General features: G+C 52.0%; 1 protein-coding gene across 2 annotated transcripts in view; it reads right to left on the bottom strand.

Moving 5' to 3' along the window:
- Positions 1 to 515: 515 nt before the first annotated feature.
- SELENOI (selenoprotein I) overlaps positions 516 to 19,848 on the bottom strand; it is a 33,254-nt gene continuing 13,921 nt past the window's right edge. The window contains exons 2-10 of one of the 2 annotated variants that reach the window (XM_076332481.1): positions 14,782 to 14,850; positions 14,356 to 14,464; positions 11,097 to 11,171; positions 10,355 to 10,617; positions 8,274 to 8,382; positions 6,288 to 6,336; positions 5,644 to 5,824; positions 4,645 to 4,827; positions 516 to 2,483 (exon numbers count right to left, since the gene is read on the bottom strand). In XM_076332481.1, coding sequence (XP_076188596.1) covers positions 2,367 to 2,483; positions 4,645 to 4,827; positions 5,644 to 5,824; positions 6,288 to 6,336; positions 8,274 to 8,382; positions 10,355 to 10,617; positions 11,097 to 11,171; positions 14,356 to 14,464; positions 14,782 to 14,850 — 1,155 coding nt within the window. In that variant the 3' untranslated portion in view covers positions 516 to 2,366. The remainder of the gene's footprint in view (positions 2,484 to 4,644; positions 4,828 to 5,643; positions 5,825 to 6,287; positions 6,337 to 8,273; positions 8,383 to 10,354; positions 10,618 to 11,096; positions 11,172 to 14,355; positions 14,465 to 14,781; positions 14,851 to 19,848) is intronic. The other variant, XM_076332482.1, reaches the window with a different exon arrangement.

The following is a 19,848-nucleotide window of genomic DNA, read 5'->3' as shown; positions in this document are numbered from 1 at the left end:
TCCAAAGATAAAGCCTGTGCAGATAGGAAGTGGTTCCAGTTTTTAAGAGAGATCTTTCTCCTACAGCACGACGAGTACTTGCAGGATTTTAGAGAGGAAGCCCTGCTTCCACATGTTTGTAACTTCACAAAGGGGATTTTCAGGGTGTATTACGTGCTGCAGAAGCGCACCAGCTCACAGCTAGGTGAGACAACAGACAAACAGCGTATTACGGAGACAAAGCGACATCCTAAGATTTAAGATCAGACAGCTTCTCACAGCATTCTCACTGGCCCAGTAATGCTAGGGGGAAGAGACAGGACAAGGCTTGGGACCCCCAGAGCTCAGCGGAAAGCCCGAGGGAACGGCTCAGTTATTCCCTCGTCCTGCAAACACACAACTAGAAAGGAAATCATCCCACCTCCACTTTTTGTCAGTGCTGCTAGCACAATTTTTGCTACCTGAACACATCCTATAGGTAAGTGTTGCATCCCATTTTAAGATTCCCCGTAATTCTTGTGCGAGCGTGACTTCAGTTTATCTCCCTTCATAATTTTATTTCATTAAATAGCGAGAGTCAAAAATTCAAGCGCAGCCCAATTCTTTTGTACACTTAGGGTTTTTTTTTTCTGTACAACGTCAGTAAAATATATAGGAGTAAGCTACTTTATTAAATAAACTCTGAAAACCATTTGCCCCCTCTCCCAGACTAGCCACCCTTCCCAGACACGTCGTAGCCGTACAGACACACGAGCACACAGCCGTTCAGCCGAGCCCTCCCGCGACGTCAGCCCAGACGAACGCACCAGCTCGCTCCTCGCAGGGCGTACCGTCACCGAGCAACCCTTAGGGTCGCACCCCACACGCAGTGAACACGCGAGCTTGCCTCAGGATTTCAAGTCTCATAGTCTGCATGACAATGATTCAAATTTACAAAAGAAAAAGCATTAAATAGTAGTTACAGTTTGAAGGTTTCCTAAAGCAGGAGGAGTCTTCACCTGCAGAAGGAAAATGCTGTGACCAAGCTTCTACGAACCACGTTGCACAATAATCAGTGTATAAGCGACTTTGTTCCCATGGTAGATTACATATGCACAATCTGCTGTGCTTGTTCGCTTCCGGATGCAGCCTTTCCAGAGCCTGGGTTTAAGCTACACTCTTCATTCAAGCACAGGTCTTCATTAAATAAAGTGAACAGAAAAGAAAATCAGCATTCAGTCTTCACCACCCCACTCTAACTCAATTACAAAAACAAGTTTGAAAAAAAAAAAATCAATGCAAACGTCTTTTACAGATGGACAGTAAACAAATATATCCCTGGATGAGACATGCAGCCGCTGGGGACAACGGTTTTGAAAATAAAGTGATATTTGTAAAGGACCCCACCACACACACGCCTGTGAGCTTCCTGAAAGTGCACACACAACCAACACAACACTTATTAAGGTGCTTCTCTAAGCGGTGGATTTGCTGCCGTTGATGGTCTGGTGGGAAGGGCGACGCGCAGACTGAGCCTGGCTGCGCTGCTACAAAAGGAGAGGCTCAGGCAGCATGCAATGACCCAGCAGAGCCGACCCGCAACAGCAAGTTCATACTGGTAGGAAGAGGGGGGAGTTTGGCTCTGTGTTAGACAGGCTGGTGTAAGCCACTTTCTGCTGCCGATCGGAGCCCAGACCCCACTCCCAGGCGGGGAATGCGCGTAGACAGGAATGCGGTCGAGATGTGGTCCCAGGTACCCACAGCTTGAGCAGGGGAGGCAGGAGCCGCCTTCCCACTTTTACAGGAAATTGAGCCCTGATTTTCTAAGCCCGCCCAAGTAGAATATTACTAGAAGTTTTGTGTGTTGTTCTTTTTTTCCCCTCTTAAAAAAAAGGTGCAAGTATTTGCCCAAATGGGTGAATGCAGGAAGGCAGGACAGAATGTGGGAGAACTGTCACCATCTGCTCCCTAAGTACCAGCCCAGGAGAAGGGCTGTCTAGCAGGATTAGGGACAGACAGGAACTCCCCTGACCACCAGGATGTTCCCCTGACCTTGTAGAAATCAGCTGTTACGTTGGTTTTGGTGACAGGTCAAGATGCTTTGCTCGGGTAAAGCCATTTGCATCCCCAACCGGCTTTACCTGAGCAAGAGCTGGAGTTTGAGGTTTCGCTGGGAACATTCAGCTGGTCTAATACACAGTAATAGTGACCTGAAAGGCTACCCTCCTCGTCCAGTTTCACCCAAAACCAAAAGCTTGCATTCGTCCAACAGCAGCGAGGGCTGCCCCGTACCAGCCCTGCCCTGGCTGCACCGGATACCGTGCATACTTTGCCCTGATGTCTGTCCAGAGGATAGGTTTAGGTCTGTGGTGATGGTTGAAGTATTTACAGGTATTTGCAGCAGTTATTTACAGTACTTCTGCAGACCGCAAGCCGATTTTCTCTTCCTCCACTCCTAGTCAATCTGGCGTGGGCTTCTTTAGCGAGAAGGGCCGTATATTGAAGTGTCTGCTCAGCTGGCTCACCTGGGGACAAGGCAGACAACAGGACCGGGTTAGCGAGGCTCGGAGGGACGAGGAGGAGAGCGGGCAGAGCGCCAGACCGGTTCCCTGTAGTGGCCGACAAAGCCCCGTCACCTTCCCGCGCCCACCTTCCCCACCCTACACGCTCCCCACGGGCGCAGCAGGTCTGGACTGCAATCTCTGTCTGGTGCTATGGGGCCAGCCGGGCTGCCCTGCCCAGGAGCCGAGCCCTGTCTCTGCCAGCCCGATGCCGGGGCCGGCCGGGTGCCTGGCCCCGCGAGGTGCAGCCTTGCTCCCTTCCCGCACCTTCCCAAGTAACAGCCCGGTCTATCCGGGAGCAGGCTCACCTCCATTCCTGCCCTCCGCAGGGGCAGGAGTCAGAAACGCCTGCCCTGAGCCCAGGCACGCAGGATTTTACCCTGCAGTACTGCTCCCTCTCTGCCCCTGCCAGCAATATTTTTATTATTTTGCTTAAATTAATTTGATAATCTCAGATACCTATGTGAAAAATTGCTCCCTGAATCCATTCGCAATTCAAACTAGGGGTCGGGTACTTTGCGTTGACCATAAAGACACACACAGGAGGGTTACAGAGAGGAGGGGAACCCAACACCAGGTTTTGGATAATCACGTGCCTTTTACAGCAGCCTTTCGAAGAAGGGTCCACTGCCTCTTTTGAGGACATGAGAAAACTACAGAGGACTGAGAGCTGCTCCAGGAAACAAGCTTTCAGGCACGGTTCAGAGAATCGCAGACAGGAGGGTAAAACAGATGGCGTGGCACCGGCATCTGGTGACTGCAAGGTAACAGTCATCGCAGAACCAAAATGAGCAGTGCTGAGCAGCACCAGAGGCTACGCTGGGCAGAGAGTCAGGGCAGAGGGTTTATTCCCAATCGTTACTCCCAAATTCAGAGCAGTTTGGGATTACGTCCCAGCCACAGAGCCTTAAAAGGCTCTTCAGCTCAATAAAGGCTCTTTTATCCTGGAAGAGAAGACTGCACAGATGGGCCCTTGGAAAGCTGGAGGCGGGGGGAAACGAGGGGAACATAAACTTAGGGGAGCAGAGCACTGAGAAGCTCACTGCAGGGGAAGGGCAAGCCTGGACAGACAGGAGGATTACACCATCTGGTCAGTCCCCCATCTCCAGCTGTGACTCCAAGACCAAATTTATTTAAGCTTCTTAGCTACTCAAATCCTTCTTGCATAGAACCCTCATTACACTAATTGGAAAGACAAGACAACCTGGCTATTACTTCTTTGCTGTAATTACAGTTCAAACTCAACTCTGGAGGCTCCACATTAAGAGCTGGGGTTCCCAGGGGACAGGGCTTCCCAAGGAGGGTGTACACACGTGGCAGCAGCCAGCTCCGCAGGGGACATGGGGTCCCTCGCCCTAGTTCCTCAGCAGCTTCCTGGGGCATTTCTAATAGGACTCGGTCTCCTCTGACTTTGTTTTCTCTCTTAATCAAAACTCAGGGAGTCAGGCAGAGCTGGCACAGAGCAAGGGGAGCAAATTGGTCCCTGGATCTCTGCACAGCCCTTGCAGCAGGGGAGAAGGTAGAGCAGCTGCAGCATCCCCACGTTCCCTAGCAGGGACATCCCCCCTCCATCCTGGCTCTCCCAGTGACTCCCAGCGCAGGGCACGTCAGCAGGGTCACAGATCGAACTCATCAGCCAGAGCAACACCGACAGCAGTTTAACTTTTTGTACTAAGACTCCCAGATTAAGCACTCCTGCCCAACATGCAGACACAGCATCTGCTGCTCTGGGTATCTACTGGAGCCGCCCTTCCCACTGCCCAAGGGTGTGGGTCACCCTTGCTGGCTTACATCCAAAGCTGGTCTCTAAGCTGCAGCCAGGGTGAGTTGAACACGGCAGCAGAGATGCGAGTATTTGTTTCAAACTAATCTCCGGTACAACAGCCCCCCATCACATTGTGCGAAGCTCGCTTCAAACCCACGCGACAGCCCGCACAAGCCTCTCGCAAGGAAGGCAGCTCAAGTTTCATACGGTCACAGACAGCATGACACAGAGAGCCATTCCCACTGACTTTCCCATTTTTAAGCGGAGTGTTCTCCCCCCCAAACAGCAGCAGCACCCAAGCAAAGCCCGCAGCCAGAGCACGGCAGCCAAGCCCGAAGCCGACGTGCTGCGTTCACCTACCACGACCACTCCGTAGTGGATGTGCGCCAGGGTGAGGAAAGCAGTTAACAAGTAGAGGAGAAGCGTCTCGCTGTTCGGCGCGAACCCGGACACCACCACGAAGAGCACCGCCGCGATGGGGAGCAGCATCCAGTTCAGAGGCTGGCAGCGTGTGCTGCTCATCTGACAGACGATCAGTTGGCACTGCAGGAAGAGAAAGCAGTCAGAGCTTGCACCTGCTATCGACTCTGCAAGCCCAGAGCTGTCCACAGTGCAGAGAGGATGGTCACCATGTACACGTACCAATCGTCTGCGCTTACAACTACCATCATGCGGCTTCCCCGAGTTTCTCACTCGGGACCTTTCTTTGCATTAGAATTCCTGTGGGGGACACAGAGCAAAGCCTCATGGGGCTCAAAGGTAATAGGGAAACAGGCATCAAGGGCATCTTTAAAAGAAAAAGGAGTTCCCTTGAGCTGACCGAGCGTTACCTCCACGATCATCAGAAAGTCCTGCCAAGCAGCAGCGTGAGCTGCTGGACCCAGGGCACGGACACACAGAGCCGCTCAGCCACATGTCTCAGGTGACGAGCACAGGTGCCTTTGCTAAGGTCTCACGCAAGCACAGATGCAACATGCAGCTAAATCGGATTTTGACAAAAGCTTTAGTCTCCCACATTTTAAATTTATCCCAAAAAAGGAAGCAGGAACTCCTTTCGTACTAGCAGTTTGCTATTCACAACACAGAGGATGCATGCACGTGTAAACACCCTCAATTTAACCAATTCTCTAGTTTCTCAAGAGTGAGAGCTACAGCACAAAACTCGCAGGCCCCAAACCCTGTCTACTTTCCTGTTTGTTGTTTCAATCATAGCAAAATAGAAAAGCTGTTAAGTTAATCTTCGCATCTCCCTTCTCTCCTCACATTTGAGCTGGTCTTTTCCTTCCTGCCTCCCAAGCGTCCTGGCAGGCTTCACGCTCCCCAGGGGATAAATTGGAGCACAAAGCAAAAGCTGCTTACAGAAATGTTAGCGAAGGCTGTTCCAACCATGAAATAGAAGAGTCTAGGATGGACCTCCAGGATGTCCGTCGGGGACATGAAGATCCACGTGGTGCAGAGCAGGAACAGCAACACTGGGGATACCAGTGGCAGCATGATTTCATACACAGAGTGGTGCTTCAAGGTGTTATTTTTATAGGCCCTGAAACACAAGCAAAGAAATGAAAATACACAGAACCACAGCTGAGAAACACCTGGTCCCTGCCTTCAGGAGAGGGCTGCAAAATCTCATTGGCCATTCCGCTACTCAAAACTGCTGATACCAATCATAACCACAGTCAGACGAGGAAGATGCCCCCTTTCATTGTCCACTCAAAAAACTCCTGAATTACAGGAGCACCTGGTTGTCTGGCTCTCTGGGTTGTGACCAGCGGGACAAGCCTACAAAAGCTGGGGGCTCTTCTCCAAGACCCTGCTGAGCAGGCTGCCAGCCCACTCCTCCCAGTGCGCTCCGCAAACTGGGACCTTCTGGTGTGTCAGAGCCGCTTTGCCACACTGAAAACAGTCGTCTGAAAACTACCAAGGAAACCAAGTTCTAAAAGGCTTCGGGGGCTCTTGCAAAGGTGCTAATGCAGGGAGGGAGACTTGAGGACAGAGAAACTTACTTGCAGAAGTTATAGAGGCTCATCGGCAGCGTCACAGTGAGCGCACAAGCTGGAAGAGAAAGAGCCGCGTTACTGCCCCACGATAGAAGGAGACCATCACGTGCAGCCCACGAACGGGCAGGTGGTTGTGCTCTGGTTTAAGTTGCTTGCAACAAAAATAGCTCAGAGGTGCACCAAGAATAGCTCGGCACGTTTAAAAGTAGGTGCTCATAATTCTGGTCCAAGAGAGCTGTAATTACAAGTTAAGGTCTGCTATAAATTAAAGACATTTCCATTTTAAAAAGGTGCATTAATGAGCCCAGTATTATGCTTTAAACAGTTACAAAGTTTAATTATAATACTGTCTATAATGAGACATGAGGTGAGTTCAAACTCCACAAGTGACATGGCTGCGCACAACAGTTTTCAATCTTCATAATAAAGCCAATTTTCTATTTCTCCCACTGTGAGCAAGCATTTTCAGTTCCCATTGTGCAAAAAAGTTCTTGTCATTTAACTTGACAAATGATACAAAGAGTCTAAATAACTTTGAAAAAATTTAGACCTCAATAGGGAACATCACCCGCTACACTCAAACCCGGGAGTCTATCACAACTCCTTCCATGTTTATATAGCACTAGGTATTTTAACAGAGCTGTAAATATTCCTGCTTTTAATAACCCAGCTCCTCTCCAAGTGCACAAATCCAGCCAATGTAGGCATCGTGCTCTATTTTTCACATAGGAAAAGTGCATTTATTATTCATATGTTAAGCTGTACGGCTGCCAAAGGAAAGCTCAGCATATCCACCTGATTAAGTGCATTAGATTTAACGTTAACAATTCAAGACATACTTATTTGAAATTAAGTAGTTACAATTAACCTCTAAAGAAAGGGACACAGACTAAGAAAAACTCAACTAAGCAAGAACTTCTGAATAAGCCGAATTTCATTAAGCAAAGACAGCCCTCCCCCGCTAAGCTTCACCTGCATTAGTCTCCCCTTTGCAGTGGCTTGTTCTGACTGATCACTGGAGAGAACGGCTGGGCTTTTATTTAATTTTACTTTATTTAATTTTTAGATGGGTGGATGGAGGGCAGGATCTCCAAGCAGCAGAGTGCTTTTCCCCACCTCTGTGGCTGTAACCTCCCTCCTGCAGCAGCCCCAGGCTCCTGCGCAGCGTTTGGGCTCTGGGTCCTGCCCCAGCCGTGCTGCGGGGTGAGACGGAGCCCCAAGCAGCAAACCCAGCACGCTCCGCAAAGAGCCTGAGCACCGGGGGGGGGGGGTGTCCCCACTGGCCGCCGGCTCCCAGCACCCACCCATGCACTGGGCTGTGTTTTATCCCCTAAAAACCCCACGGCTCTCGCTAAAAACAAACTGTGCTTCCCCCGGGCAACGCGATGCCCGCAGCCCCAGCGCTTGGACAACACAGCTATTTGGAGGAGACGCGTTTTCACACGCTCGCAGGTCCCAGGCACGAGGGAGTCTCCTGTTTAACGTCCAGGAGCCGGTGCTCGGCTCCAGCTGCTTCCCGGCACCCTGGCACACCCGGCCCCAAGCAGCAGCCACAACCCTCAGCCTCTCTCATCTGCCCACTACGCCGCTCCAGGCCAGGAACCATTTTGTGTCTGTCCGCACAAACCCTCAGCCCCAGGTAGGCAGCACCGGGGCCGATCCCCCGAGCAGCAGCATGCACCTATACCCTCAGGACTGGCACAAAAATATATCTGAGGCATGAGCGCGGCGCTCCGCTTCCTTTCTCTTTTGGTCAACACAGACCCGGGCAGGCTGGAGTTAACTTCTCCGAAGTAACTATGCGGAAGACAACAATACTTTGAAATCCTGGGAAAGGGCAGGCTGCAAGAACACCCTCAATTAGTCACTTCAATAACAGCCTACAGGAGTTTTCATTACAGCAAACAGAACAGCGTTATCATATAATTAAGACATTGGGTTTCGTTAAAAAGGTGGAGTTTAAAAGACAGGCTTCAACATGGAGTTTCTTACCAATAATCATTGCAGTGAATAGGTCTCTATATAAGAAATTAAACAGGAAAGGTGCATACCAGGCCTCAACTCCCACAATGGCTGTCACTATGTAGACAATTGAAATGGTCTGAAAGAAAGCACAGGACAAGCAGGCATGAGCAACCAGACAAACAAGTCTGGCAGCACCCGACCCGCCAGCGCAACGTGTGTGTCAGGCAGCTTCAGGGAAAGGCAGCCTTGAGAAGTACGCTCTAAGCTACATCATGTTCAGTTCTCCCCACCGGCAGGAAGGAGAAAAATACAAAAAAAAAAAATCCACAAACATCCCGCGTTACGAGACCAGGTCTAGTAAGCGTAGTGGCTGAGCTGCTGAGAAGGGTACGACCAGGAGCTGCTCCTCGCAGCGGGAGCAAAGATGCCCTCGCGCAGCTTGAACTCACGAGATGCTCGAAGCACGAGAGAGAGGTTTTATACTACAACTTGCAGTGACCCTGGAGGGTTTGTTCAGGGACCCTTTCTTATCCGTCTGCTGAAGCAATTACAGGGAAAAAGCTAACAAGGGGTATTTCAGTTTTAATAGTAACCCTGAAGCTGAGGGAAGCACGCTGCAGGGCAGCTTAGCCCTCCACCCCTGCCTTTCTGCAACAGGCAGAGATGCGAAAGCATTAGGGTTATGCAATGCTTTTGGAGAAAGTGGTCAGAGTATAGTCAGAGGGGACCAGCTACGCTCTCCTTTTACTAGCAGAGATGATTACTGCAATTAATGCAGCTGCATTAATTGCACTCTACTTCCAACTTGTTGCATTTCCCACCCAGCATCTGATAAGCCAGAAGATAAAGGAGTACTGTGTGCTGTGCGGTGCTGTGCGACTGCACCCTGGCTAGGAAGGACGGCTGCCAGCAGTAAAGGAGAATTGTATCATCCAGAGCTTGCTCCCAGTTCTGATGGGCTCTTCAGAAAGAGCTTCCTGCAGAGGAGTCCTTAATGAGAGATGGACACGCCAACATACCAAAGGGTCCATCACCGTCAGTCTCGACATCCACTGCCCAGTTACCACGTACAGAGGGGCACCTCCCCAGGAACCTTTGCTCCAGGCACAGTGATTAACATGCCAATTAGTTACTCCGCTACATTTTGGCACGCATCCTGCTAGTGCCAAAAGGCACCCCAAACTTCTAGCCTTGAACATACCCACATTGGTTTAATGCAGGAAACTAATTAGAGCAACGATTTAGGTGGCCAAAACATGCATCTTAGGACAGCAGAAACCAGCCAGAGGAAACACAAGGCAATATCCATTCTTCAAGCCTCGTTTTTTGTGGATAGTCCATCTACAAAAGCTACTCAGAACAAAATAAAAACCACACCAACCTCCTTGGAATTAATGGTTTTGAGCAATCAAACTCTAGTGCCATGTGACCCCAGCTCACTAAAGCAATTATAGCTCAAAGTCATGCAAGCAGTCTTGGAAAGCTCTCCGCCTCCACAATGCTTGGAGACAGGCTGAAGACACCCACTTCCAGAGAGCGTTGCAGTGACCGATTTACAAGACTTTGGACACGTAGCAGAGCTGTATGCATCCCTCGCACACCTCAGTGGGCTCTACTGCACCCCAGGCACGCTAGCAAGTTTATCATAGAATCACTGAGGTTGGAAAAGACCTCTAAGATCATTGAGTCCAACCATCGACCCAACACCACCATGCCCACTAAACCATGTCCCTAAGCGCCGCATCTACACGTCTTTTAAATACCTCCAGGGATGGGGACTCCACCACTTCCCTGGGCAGCCTGGTCCAATGTTTCACCACTCTTTCAGTAAAGAAATTTTTCCTCACATCCAATCTAAACCTCCCCTGGCACAACTTGAGGCCATTTCCTCTCGTCCTATCGCTTGTTACTTGGGAGAAGAGACCGACCCCCACCTCGCTACAACCTCCTTTCAGGTGGTTGTAGAGAGCGATGAGGTCTCCCCTCAGCCTCCTTTGCTCCAGGCTGAACAACCCCAGTTCCCTCAGCCGCCCCTCATCAGACTTGTGCTCCAACAAGCTTTATTGAGCTCCTGCTGAAGCCGAGCAGCGGCTGCGGCGTGTACTTACCACCTGGCTGATGTCATATCCCCAGGGCAGGAAGAGGATCCCTGTGTTATACTTCTCCCAGTGGGAGAGGATGAATGAAAACAAGACCACCCATAAGAGGAGGTAGAGAATGAAGACACTGACACCCGTGGAGCCCCGTCCAAAGGTGGAGTAGACTGTCACGACAAAGTACACGCACGCCCAGCTGTCCAGGCCGTGATCAAAGAGCTCTCCCAGGGGCGTGCTGGAGTTAGTCCGGCGAGCCTGTTTCCCATCAACGCCATCTGGGAAGAGAACAAGGAGAAATGGGGAGTTTTGCTGGACACCCCCTCACAAAGCAATGGGCCAGTTTGCAGCTGACGAAGTGCGCGCGGCCAGTGAACAGCAGCTTTCACTGCCTCCATCCTCTAACGGGGAGTGCACTTCCCACCCCCCTGCTCTACTCGAGACTGAAAAAATACAATAACGTCTGACGAGATTACATTTATTTAAAGCAGACTGAAGACAGAATTTCACAATTCGTCCCAAAGTCAGTTCCAGCATTCTCCTTTCACATCAGCTGCTCTGGGACAACTTCCTTCTAGCCACTTTGCAAAGCAGCTCCCAGAAGCTGCTCTAGCAGCCCGAGCAGCAATTGGATTAGTGCATGGCAGAAGCCCAGAATCAAAAATTTCTCAACGGGCTCGGAGATAAGACGACATGCAGCCGCAGCATGAACAGACGACAGACACGAACCCCCACAATCAACTAGATAAAGTCTTACCTAACGTATAGGCAATGAAGTTGAGGAGACCCACAATGACCCACACTCCGTTCGGAACGTGCTGGTGATCAGGAGCTGCAGAGATCAGAAAGACCCAAGTCAGTATGTACTTTCAATGGGTTTATTTTGGCACAAGAGGCACAGCAACAAGGACCAGCAGCTGACCAAGACAAAGCACCTACACTACTCAAACAGTGAAACTGAGATGTTAGCTTGCCAGGACATGATGGCAGAGCTGTTCCACAACAGCACGTGAAACCGGGTCACCGAGAACTTTGCTTTCCAGGACATAGTTGTCCTCTGTCCCCAGCTCCCCAGGGTCATGGGATCTAAGAACTGGTGATGGCAGCTAGCAACTGTAGCCCAAATGCATGACACGGAAGTGTGTGCAGATCAGACTCTCCTCAATCACTTGCTCACAGAGCATCAAGCAGAGCCTCTTTGAGATGTGGCAACACCCTGCCCCTGCAGAAACACGTCAGGATTCCCCTCCCAGTCTCCAGTCTGCATCCTGCCAATTGAAACAAGAGTTCCTCCTTAATAGCATCTCCACCTCCTCCAACGTTGTTTTGGCAGATAGCCAGCTTAGCTGTCTGCAACTCAGGGAGCCCAAAGGTGCGTTTGAAAAAAAAGCAGGAAGAGGCACGGCTTCTTGGCAGCAGCCTCGCAGGAGGGCACACGGAGGTCTCCTAGGGGGAACAATGATTCCATGAAATGCCACCTCCCGTTTCCTTAGAGCAGCAGATTGGTGCCTTTCCAGCAGCAAATGGAGGGCATCACGTCTACAAAACCATCCAACGAGGAGGAAAGGCACAAGCTTCTGGAGGCCTCACCAGCAAAATCAAAAGTTGTCTTTCCAATCAGGACATGCATAACATGTATGTACAAAAGGGTCCCAAAGCATGAGCTTCACCATCCCTTTGGCAGAGCCCAAGTTTCTGGACATCTGATGTCCTGGGGATTCTCACACTGAGCTTCCTTCCCTGAGCTACTACTGTCAGCTTTTCTTCCTATGGCTCACGGACCAAAACACAATCCAAATCTTAGCTAACAGCCACTGATGCCACCCGAGCTTTTGAAAGCCCGGCATATTGAAAACAGTACTTGCCTACCTACCAACAAAGACAATCCCAAGAAACCAGCATTTTTCCCCACTTAACTGTGTTTTGATGATTGGCCCAGTTTTAGAAGAACTAGATGGACTCTTCCGAGCAACCTAAACCAAACCTGGCAGGGCAAAGGGAGGGAAAAACATAGAGAGGAAGCTATCGATAAGTGACTGAGTGTAATCTTTTCCCTGGGACACCCCCATAAGGAAGGGGACACAACTGAACCTTCAGATTCATGAACAGATGAACATGGGTAGGACCCTGGGAACTACCAACCTGTCAGCCTCACCTCTGTGCCTGGGAAGATCATGGAACAGATCCTCCTGGAAGCTCTGCTAAGGCACAGGGAGGACAGGGAGGTGATTCAAGACAGCCAGCATGGCTTCACCAAGGGCAAGTCCTGCCTGACCAACCTAGTGGCCTTCTATGATGGAGTGACTACATCAGTGGACACGGGAAGGGCCACAGATGTCGTCTGTCTGGATGACTGTAAGGCCTTTGACACGGTCCCCCACAACATCTCTCTCTCTAAACTGGAGAGATACGGATTTGATGGGTGGACTGTCTGGTGGATGAGGAATTGGCTGCATGGTCGCATCCAGAGGGTAGTGGTCAACGGCTCAATGTCCAGATGGAGACCAGTGACAAGTGGTGTCCCTCAGGGGTCCGTATTGGGACCGGTGCTGTTTAATATCTTCATCAGTGACATAGACAGTGGGATCGAGTGCACCCTCAGCAAGTTTGCAGATGACACCAAGCTGAGTGGTGCGGTCGACACGCCAGAGGGACGGGATGCCATCCAGAGGGACCTGGACAAGCTGGAGAAGTGGGCCCCTGTGAACCTCATGAGGTTCAACAAGGCCAAGTGCAAGGTCCTGCCCCTGGGTCGGGGCAACCCCTGGTATCAATACAGGCTGGGGGATGAAGGGCTTGAGAGCAGCCCTGCCGAGAAGGACTTGGGGGTACTGGTGGGTGAAAAGCCGGACATGAGGCAGCAATATGCGCTCGCAGCCCAGAAGGCCAATCGTATCCTGGGCTGCATCCAAAGCAGCGTGGCCAGCAGGTCGAGGGAGGGGATTCTGCCCCTCTGCTCTGCTGAGACCCCCCCTGCAGCACTGCCTCCAGCTCGGGGGTCCTCAGCACGGGAAAGACACGGACCCCTTGGAGCGGGTCCAGAGGAGGGACACGAGGATGATCAGGGGGATGGAACACCTCTGCTATGGAGAAAGGCTGAGAGAGTTGGGGTTGTTCACCCTGGAGAAGAGAAGGCTCCGGGGAGACCTTATTGCAGCCTGTCAGTACTTAAAGGGGGCTTATAAGAAAAATGGGGACAGACTTTTTAGCAGGGCCTGTTGCGACAGGACAAGGGGGAATGGCTTTAAACTAAAGGGGGGGAGATTCAGACTAGACAGAAGGAAGACATTGTTTACGCTGAGGGTGATGAAACACTGGCCCAGGTTGCCCAGAGAGGTGGTGGATGCCCCATCCCTGGAGACATTCCAGGTCAGGCTGGACGGGGCTCTGAGCAACCTGCTCTAGTTGCAGATGTCCCTGCCCACGGCAGGGGGGTTGGACTAGATGGCCTTTAGAGGTCCCTTCCCACCCAAACCATTCTACGGGTACTGTTAAAAAGTTTAAAGCTGTGCACATCCTTGCCTTATGCAGAATGGTGAAACTGAGAAAGAGGATTTTGCCTCTGTTAGTCTGAACATGGTGCTGGCATGTTTTTGTGAGAGGGCAATTAGCTGGGATGCAAAGAACAAGGCTCTACCTGCTAACTTTAGGGAAGCAGTTTCCCACATAACCCTGTCAGATTTTAAAATGAGGGCACTGGGTTCTTTTCTACTCTGTAGGCAGAGCCAATTACTACTCAAGATTTTGGCTGTTTCCTCCTCCCTTGCCCACACGCTGCCAGCCAGGCTCACATCCACCCAGCAGCCGGAGGGAAGGTGTCGTATTCGGACAAGTCCTCATCATGAAGCCCAGCGAGTTCAACCCCTCAGCTCTGTCCCTCCTCTGGCACAGCCACCTGCCTCTGGGAAGGCCCAGACTAAGAGGCCTTATCAACGAGCACCAGAAGTCACGGCAGAGGAGCTGACAGATTTCACCACTCTGATGCTTCACATCCAAACAGGAACAGGCAGCCTTACCAGAAGCATAAAAGTCAGGGTCGAAGTATGCCATGAGGAAGAAGTTGAAGACAAGCAGCAGGAAGCCAGAAAACGTTATCAAATTTGGGGCCAGCCAGGTAGGGAAGATCTATGGGAAAGCAGCAAAAGAACACATGAACTCATTAAAACATGTAATAAGGACCACGCGCTGCTCCCAGCCATGGCAGAGACCTGGTTACAATCCTCTGGGTGTTAGACAACACCGCTTAGTCGCATCTGGCATTTCACAGGGCAGCAGGAAGCTTTAGGCTGCAATGCAGTGAGCTGGGGGCAGGCTGGAAGGCAGCGCCCTTTGTAATTAGTTGCACCACAAACGAAGCAGGGCTTTTCAGCTGAGAGTTTTACAGAGAAGACTTTGTGGTGACTGGAGTTTTGCTATCGCACTAGGACAGGACAAGGTCTCACCTTCACTATTGTGTTCCAGAAGGGATGCATGACATACAGGGACAGGGGGTTGCTGTCCACGGCACTGTACTGTGAACGACAAGGGGAAAAACAAAAAGCAATAGTTAGGGCTCCACCAACACTTGCAAAAAGCCAGAGATCCTGAATATTGAGTTTTCCGTGAGGACGCCAGCTACCCAAGTCTTGGCATTGCAAGAACGCTTGGGTCAAGGATGGAGTCTCACCAAGGATGGTGCTAAACAACCCGAAAAGCACCCACCAGCTCCAGCGACACTGCCCACAGACCCAGAGAGGCAGCTCTCAGCTGCACATCTCATGCCTGCGCCCAATGCCTCCCCTCCGCAGGGAGCAGCCCCACGAGAAGAGTGCGTAGCATGCCCACCACAACGGTTTTTGGAAGGTGGGAAGAGACCCAAGGACACGCAACCTCCTTTGCAGCCAACGCTCCCGCCAGAGCCCCACACCCCGATGGCCACACGGCAGGCCTGGTGGCACTCTTCACAAGCCAGAGAAGAAGCGACAGTCCCATGGCCCCAAGCACCCACACCGTGGGACCAACCCACCGAGGACAGCTTAGTGTGCTCTTGCTTGAGCAACTCTGTTGAGTCCTGCCCCACAAGATGAGCAGGACCAGGGACCTTCTTGGCTCAGCACCCAAAGGTGCCATGCAGAAGGACAGCGGGAGAATTCCCCACCAACCATGAGAGCTGGGGCCACTCCTGCAGCACCACTGGTCTCCAGGCTCCTTAGCTCTCACACCCCAGCACCCCTTTTGCCAAAGGCTCCAGGAGGACAGCTATGAGCCCCCTTGGTGGGGTTCCCAAAACGGGAGACTGTTCTCTGATGGACAGGATACTAACGGGGAGCTTCCAGGGACACATTTCTGTGCTGACAGCTCTGAGTGACCCAGACACAACCGGTGACTGACCCCAGAGGTCCTGCACAAGAACTAGCGCGCTTCAGTCGAAGCCATCGAGATGGCAGCTATCAGTGTCTCACTCATCTCCAGTCACTTGGAAGAAACTTTCTCCTCCAGAAAGACAGCAGATATTTATGAGCAAGGTCTTCAACCTCTCCCTTGTCCTGCAGATACTCCAAAACACCATACACACCACCATACAACCACACATCCACAAGTATCCCTGAATCCTGCACATCCCGTCACAGTTTTAGGGTCATTTGGTACTAAAGAGAAGTGCAGAGGCACCGGCTTCCCGGTGCAGCCACACAGGTGACCTGGGCTGCTTCGTGGGCACCACGGGATGTGGGGCTCCCAGCTGAGCTCCCAGCCCCACCGCAGGAGATGGGGACAGAGATTGGGGCCAGCAAGGGAGCAAAGTGATCGTAGCAGCACAGGTGACAGATTTCACTGTTCGGAGGTAGGACCCATGTCATTTTTCCTTATTCAGTTAAGGCAGAGCAGTTTGAAGCAGTTGCCTGCTCACCTGGTGAAGGATCAGCATCTTGCTCCTTGCCTGCACCCAGCTCAGTGAGCTGGAGTCCACATTTCCAAAGGGGGAAGATTGGCGGGTGAACACCAGGAGGCCCGTGGGTACCCCACGCAGGACGGGTCTCAGAGGGCTCCTCTCCGTTAAGGAGCTGAGATACCTGCAGAGGCAGTTGCTGCCCTTGGGAAATGGGGAGGAAGAGCTCTTACCCCTCACCCCAACCCTTTTAGATCATTTTGGGGGGGGGAGAAATAAAAAAAAAAAAAAAGAAAGAGAGACCTAGACAAGCCATGAAACACTTTCCAGTTAGAAAGTTAAAATTTGACATCATTTGGCTCTCAAGAGCACCACAAGCTGTTATCTGCTCTCCAGCTCACAGCCCCTTCCTAGCAAAGATTACCCCGTCTAAAGTCCTCTTCCCCAAGTAACACTTTGATAAGAATCCCAAGAAAAATTCCATAGGCTATGAAACTCCTCGGCTGACGTGCTCAGTGCCAAGCAGGGCAGCTCCTGGCACCAACCCACCCTGGGTCCCCATGGTTGGGACAACACCCCTGCAGCTCCCCAGCATCGGCACCTGCCACCAAGCCAACCCACGTGAGTCTAATCCCAAGTTTACGAGCAGCGTTACGGAAAGCAATCAAAGCCTCCGCCCCTCCTGCACCACCACGGACATAACCTATGCACTCCCCGAGATAAGGCTGAAGGAAACCCATCAGCAGAGAGCAGCTCCGGGTCCCCACCCACCCCACGGCCCTGAACTAGCCACCGTCCCTGCATCCACAGCTTGTTCCTCCCTCTGTGCTCCTCTCCTCGGCTGGAAACCCCATTTCCCCTGGAAGCAGTCTGTCCGTTTCAAAAGCTGGGAAGAAAGTGGTGGGAAAGGGCAAAGCAACACCCCACAAAACAGATGCCAGCACAAGGAAGGGGCACCGGGTCTCGCCGAGCCCTGAGCACACAGGCTAAGAGCTTACAGCATTTGTTCCTAGCTGGGTGAATCCCATCCTTGGCAAGCATTTCTGTACCCCCACCAGCTCTTCCCCGCCCTCCCCGTGACGGATCAGTCCATCTCACTGGGCATTAGCCCCAGCGCTTACGTCCCCACGCCAGCAAGCCCGTAGGAGCTGCAGAGCAAGCAGCAACAAAACCCTGAACTCGATGCCGTACGGAGGCGATGTTTAAGCCGCGAGGAATTTCCATCCCAGCTTAATGCAATTTCAGGGGACAGAATTCCAAACGCTTTACGAGATAATAGGATTTGAACCACTGGTTAGGGGAGGAGGAGAGCTGGAGACTGATTAAATCTCATTATCCCCAAAACAGCCTGGAACAAGAAAACAGACACAACGCTTGGAGCAAGGCAGGGGAAGCGCTCTGGAGTTTCTATGCTCGTGTTTGTAAGGTACCTCGGGGAAGTTTCCCCAGGCCCTTGTCCCAGGAAGCTTTCCCCTCTCCCCTCACGTTTTGGGACTGGGGATGATAGTCAATAAGCAGCTTTTCCCCATGGTCACACATGTTCCCACCTTGCTTGCAGAACTCAAAGACCTGGAATGACCTGTTTCTCAGGGGAGAGGGCAGCTGTTTTGCAGAGGTTGGCTGATACAACCACCCCAGCTTCAACCGGTCTCCTGGAGGGCCACTTCTTGGGGCCTCTTTGGGGTGCTGGTCGACAGCCGGCTGAACATGAGCCGGCAGTGTGCCCAGGCGGCCAAGAAGGCCAATGGCATCCTGGCCTGTATCAGAAATAGTGTGGCCAGCAGGAGTAGGGAAGCGATCGTGCCCCTGTACTCGGCACTGGTGAGGCCGCACCTCGAATACTGTGTTCAGTTTTGGGCCCCTCACTACAAGAAGGACGTCGAGGTGCTGGAGCGTGTCCAGAGAAGGGCAACGAGGCTGGTGAGGGGTCTGGAGCACAAGTCTGATGAGGAGCGGCTGAGGGAACTGGGACTGTTTAGCCTGGAGAAAAGGAGGCTGAGGGGAGACCTCATCGCTCTCTACAACCACCTGAAAGGAGGTTGTAGCGAGGTGGGGGTCGGTCTCTTCTCCCAAGGAACAAGCGATAGGATGAGAGGAAATGGCCTCAAGTTGCGCCAGGGGAGGTTTAGGTTGGATGTAAGGAAAAATGTCTTTACTGAAAGAGTGGTTAAACATTGGACCAGGCTGCCCAGGGAAGTGGTTGAGTCCCCATCCCTGGAGATATTTAAAAGACGTGTAGATGAGGCACTTAGGGACATGGTTTAGTGGGCATGGTGGTGTTGGGTCGACGGTTGGACTCGATGATCTTAGAGGTCTTTTCCAACCTCAATGATTCTATGATTCTTTGCCTGCTGAGCAAGGCAGGTAGGTGCTCTGCCAGCTCAGAGGACACCAACAGACCAAAGGGACCGAGCTGGGGCTGGCTCCAGCACCAGGCTGCCTGCCACCCTAAGGGACGGCAGCCAGGACAAGGCCGCCTGCCAGAATACCAATGACCAGCCAGGCATCTTCAGCTACAAAACTCAAAAACGTCCACCACACCCAGCCTCCCCGCAACCGCTTTTCGTTATTTGGTTTCCTTCCTACAGACATTCTACCTCTTTACCTTTCTGCGCTAGTGAGAAGGGGTTCCCGACCTGCACGGCATGCGAGCTCTCCGCTCCGTAGGGGACAGCAGGCCAGCAGCACTGCTGGGCACGCTGGCAGCAGGCAAAGGAGGAGGGACAGGCAAGGACAGGCAACACGGGCACACTCACCACCTCCTCGGGGCGTAAGGCCTCTGCGTGGTCAGAGCTGGAAGCAAAGCAAGCTGCGGAGATGCTTCACTTGCAGCTCACTCCTCTGGCTGCTCACCCTCCAGCCCACGCCACGGGAAGAAAGCTGGTCATGCCACGCTGGTGATGGAGGCAGCAGCCTGTCCTTGAAGGAAGCCCTCAGCCAGGCTCCTCGTTCCCGCGTCAGCCCTTCAGGGCCAACGTTTTTGGAGACTGACATTCCCAGAGGAATACAGGCTCGGGATATCTGTCTCGATCTGCCTGTTCATACACGCTTGTGACTTGGAGCAAAGCTGAGGAAGGGGCCCGACCGCCCCCGAGAGCACCAGCCTGAGGCATGGGGCTCGTACTCCCCCAAAACTCGTCTCATAGTCAGTTGCTGCGGCTGCTCTGATGAAACACTCTCGAGGCTATAAACACAGTGGTGTTTTAGCTCACCACGCACGGCACCGGCTCTGTCATTCACCCACCTCATCCTCACTGCAAATTAGCATCACCTTTTCCATTTTAGATCTCAACGCACTGGTCTAGTGACTCACGCATGTGACTATTATCCTTCTCCAAGTCTTTTTTCTATCACAGCCGATGACTACCACTAGCTAGGGCTCTTGATTTCTCCTTCATTTTCAGGAAGAGAAGGTCAAACAAAAAGCGTGAGTGCACGGAAGGAATTTTGTACGCCCCAGAGCCTTCTTCTCAAAGCAGACAGGCATTTGTAAGGTGCCCTGCTCTAAAATAGCACCGTGCACGCAGACATCGCTTCTCCTTACGATTGCAGGAAGGAGGGAACCCAGCCCAGACAGTCCCCTCGGGATTTGGTTTTAAACTTCTTAAGAAAAGAGCAGAGCCAACTTTGCAGCAACAATCTC

Source organism: Aptenodytes patagonicus, chromosome 3 (assembly GCF_965638725.1).
Source record: "Aptenodytes patagonicus chromosome 3, bAptPat1.pri.cur, whole genome shotgun sequence".
Taxonomy (NCBI): Eukaryota; Metazoa; Chordata; class Aves; order Sphenisciformes; family Spheniscidae; genus Aptenodytes; species Aptenodytes patagonicus.
This window is presented reverse-complemented; position numbering and strand designations above follow the sequence as displayed.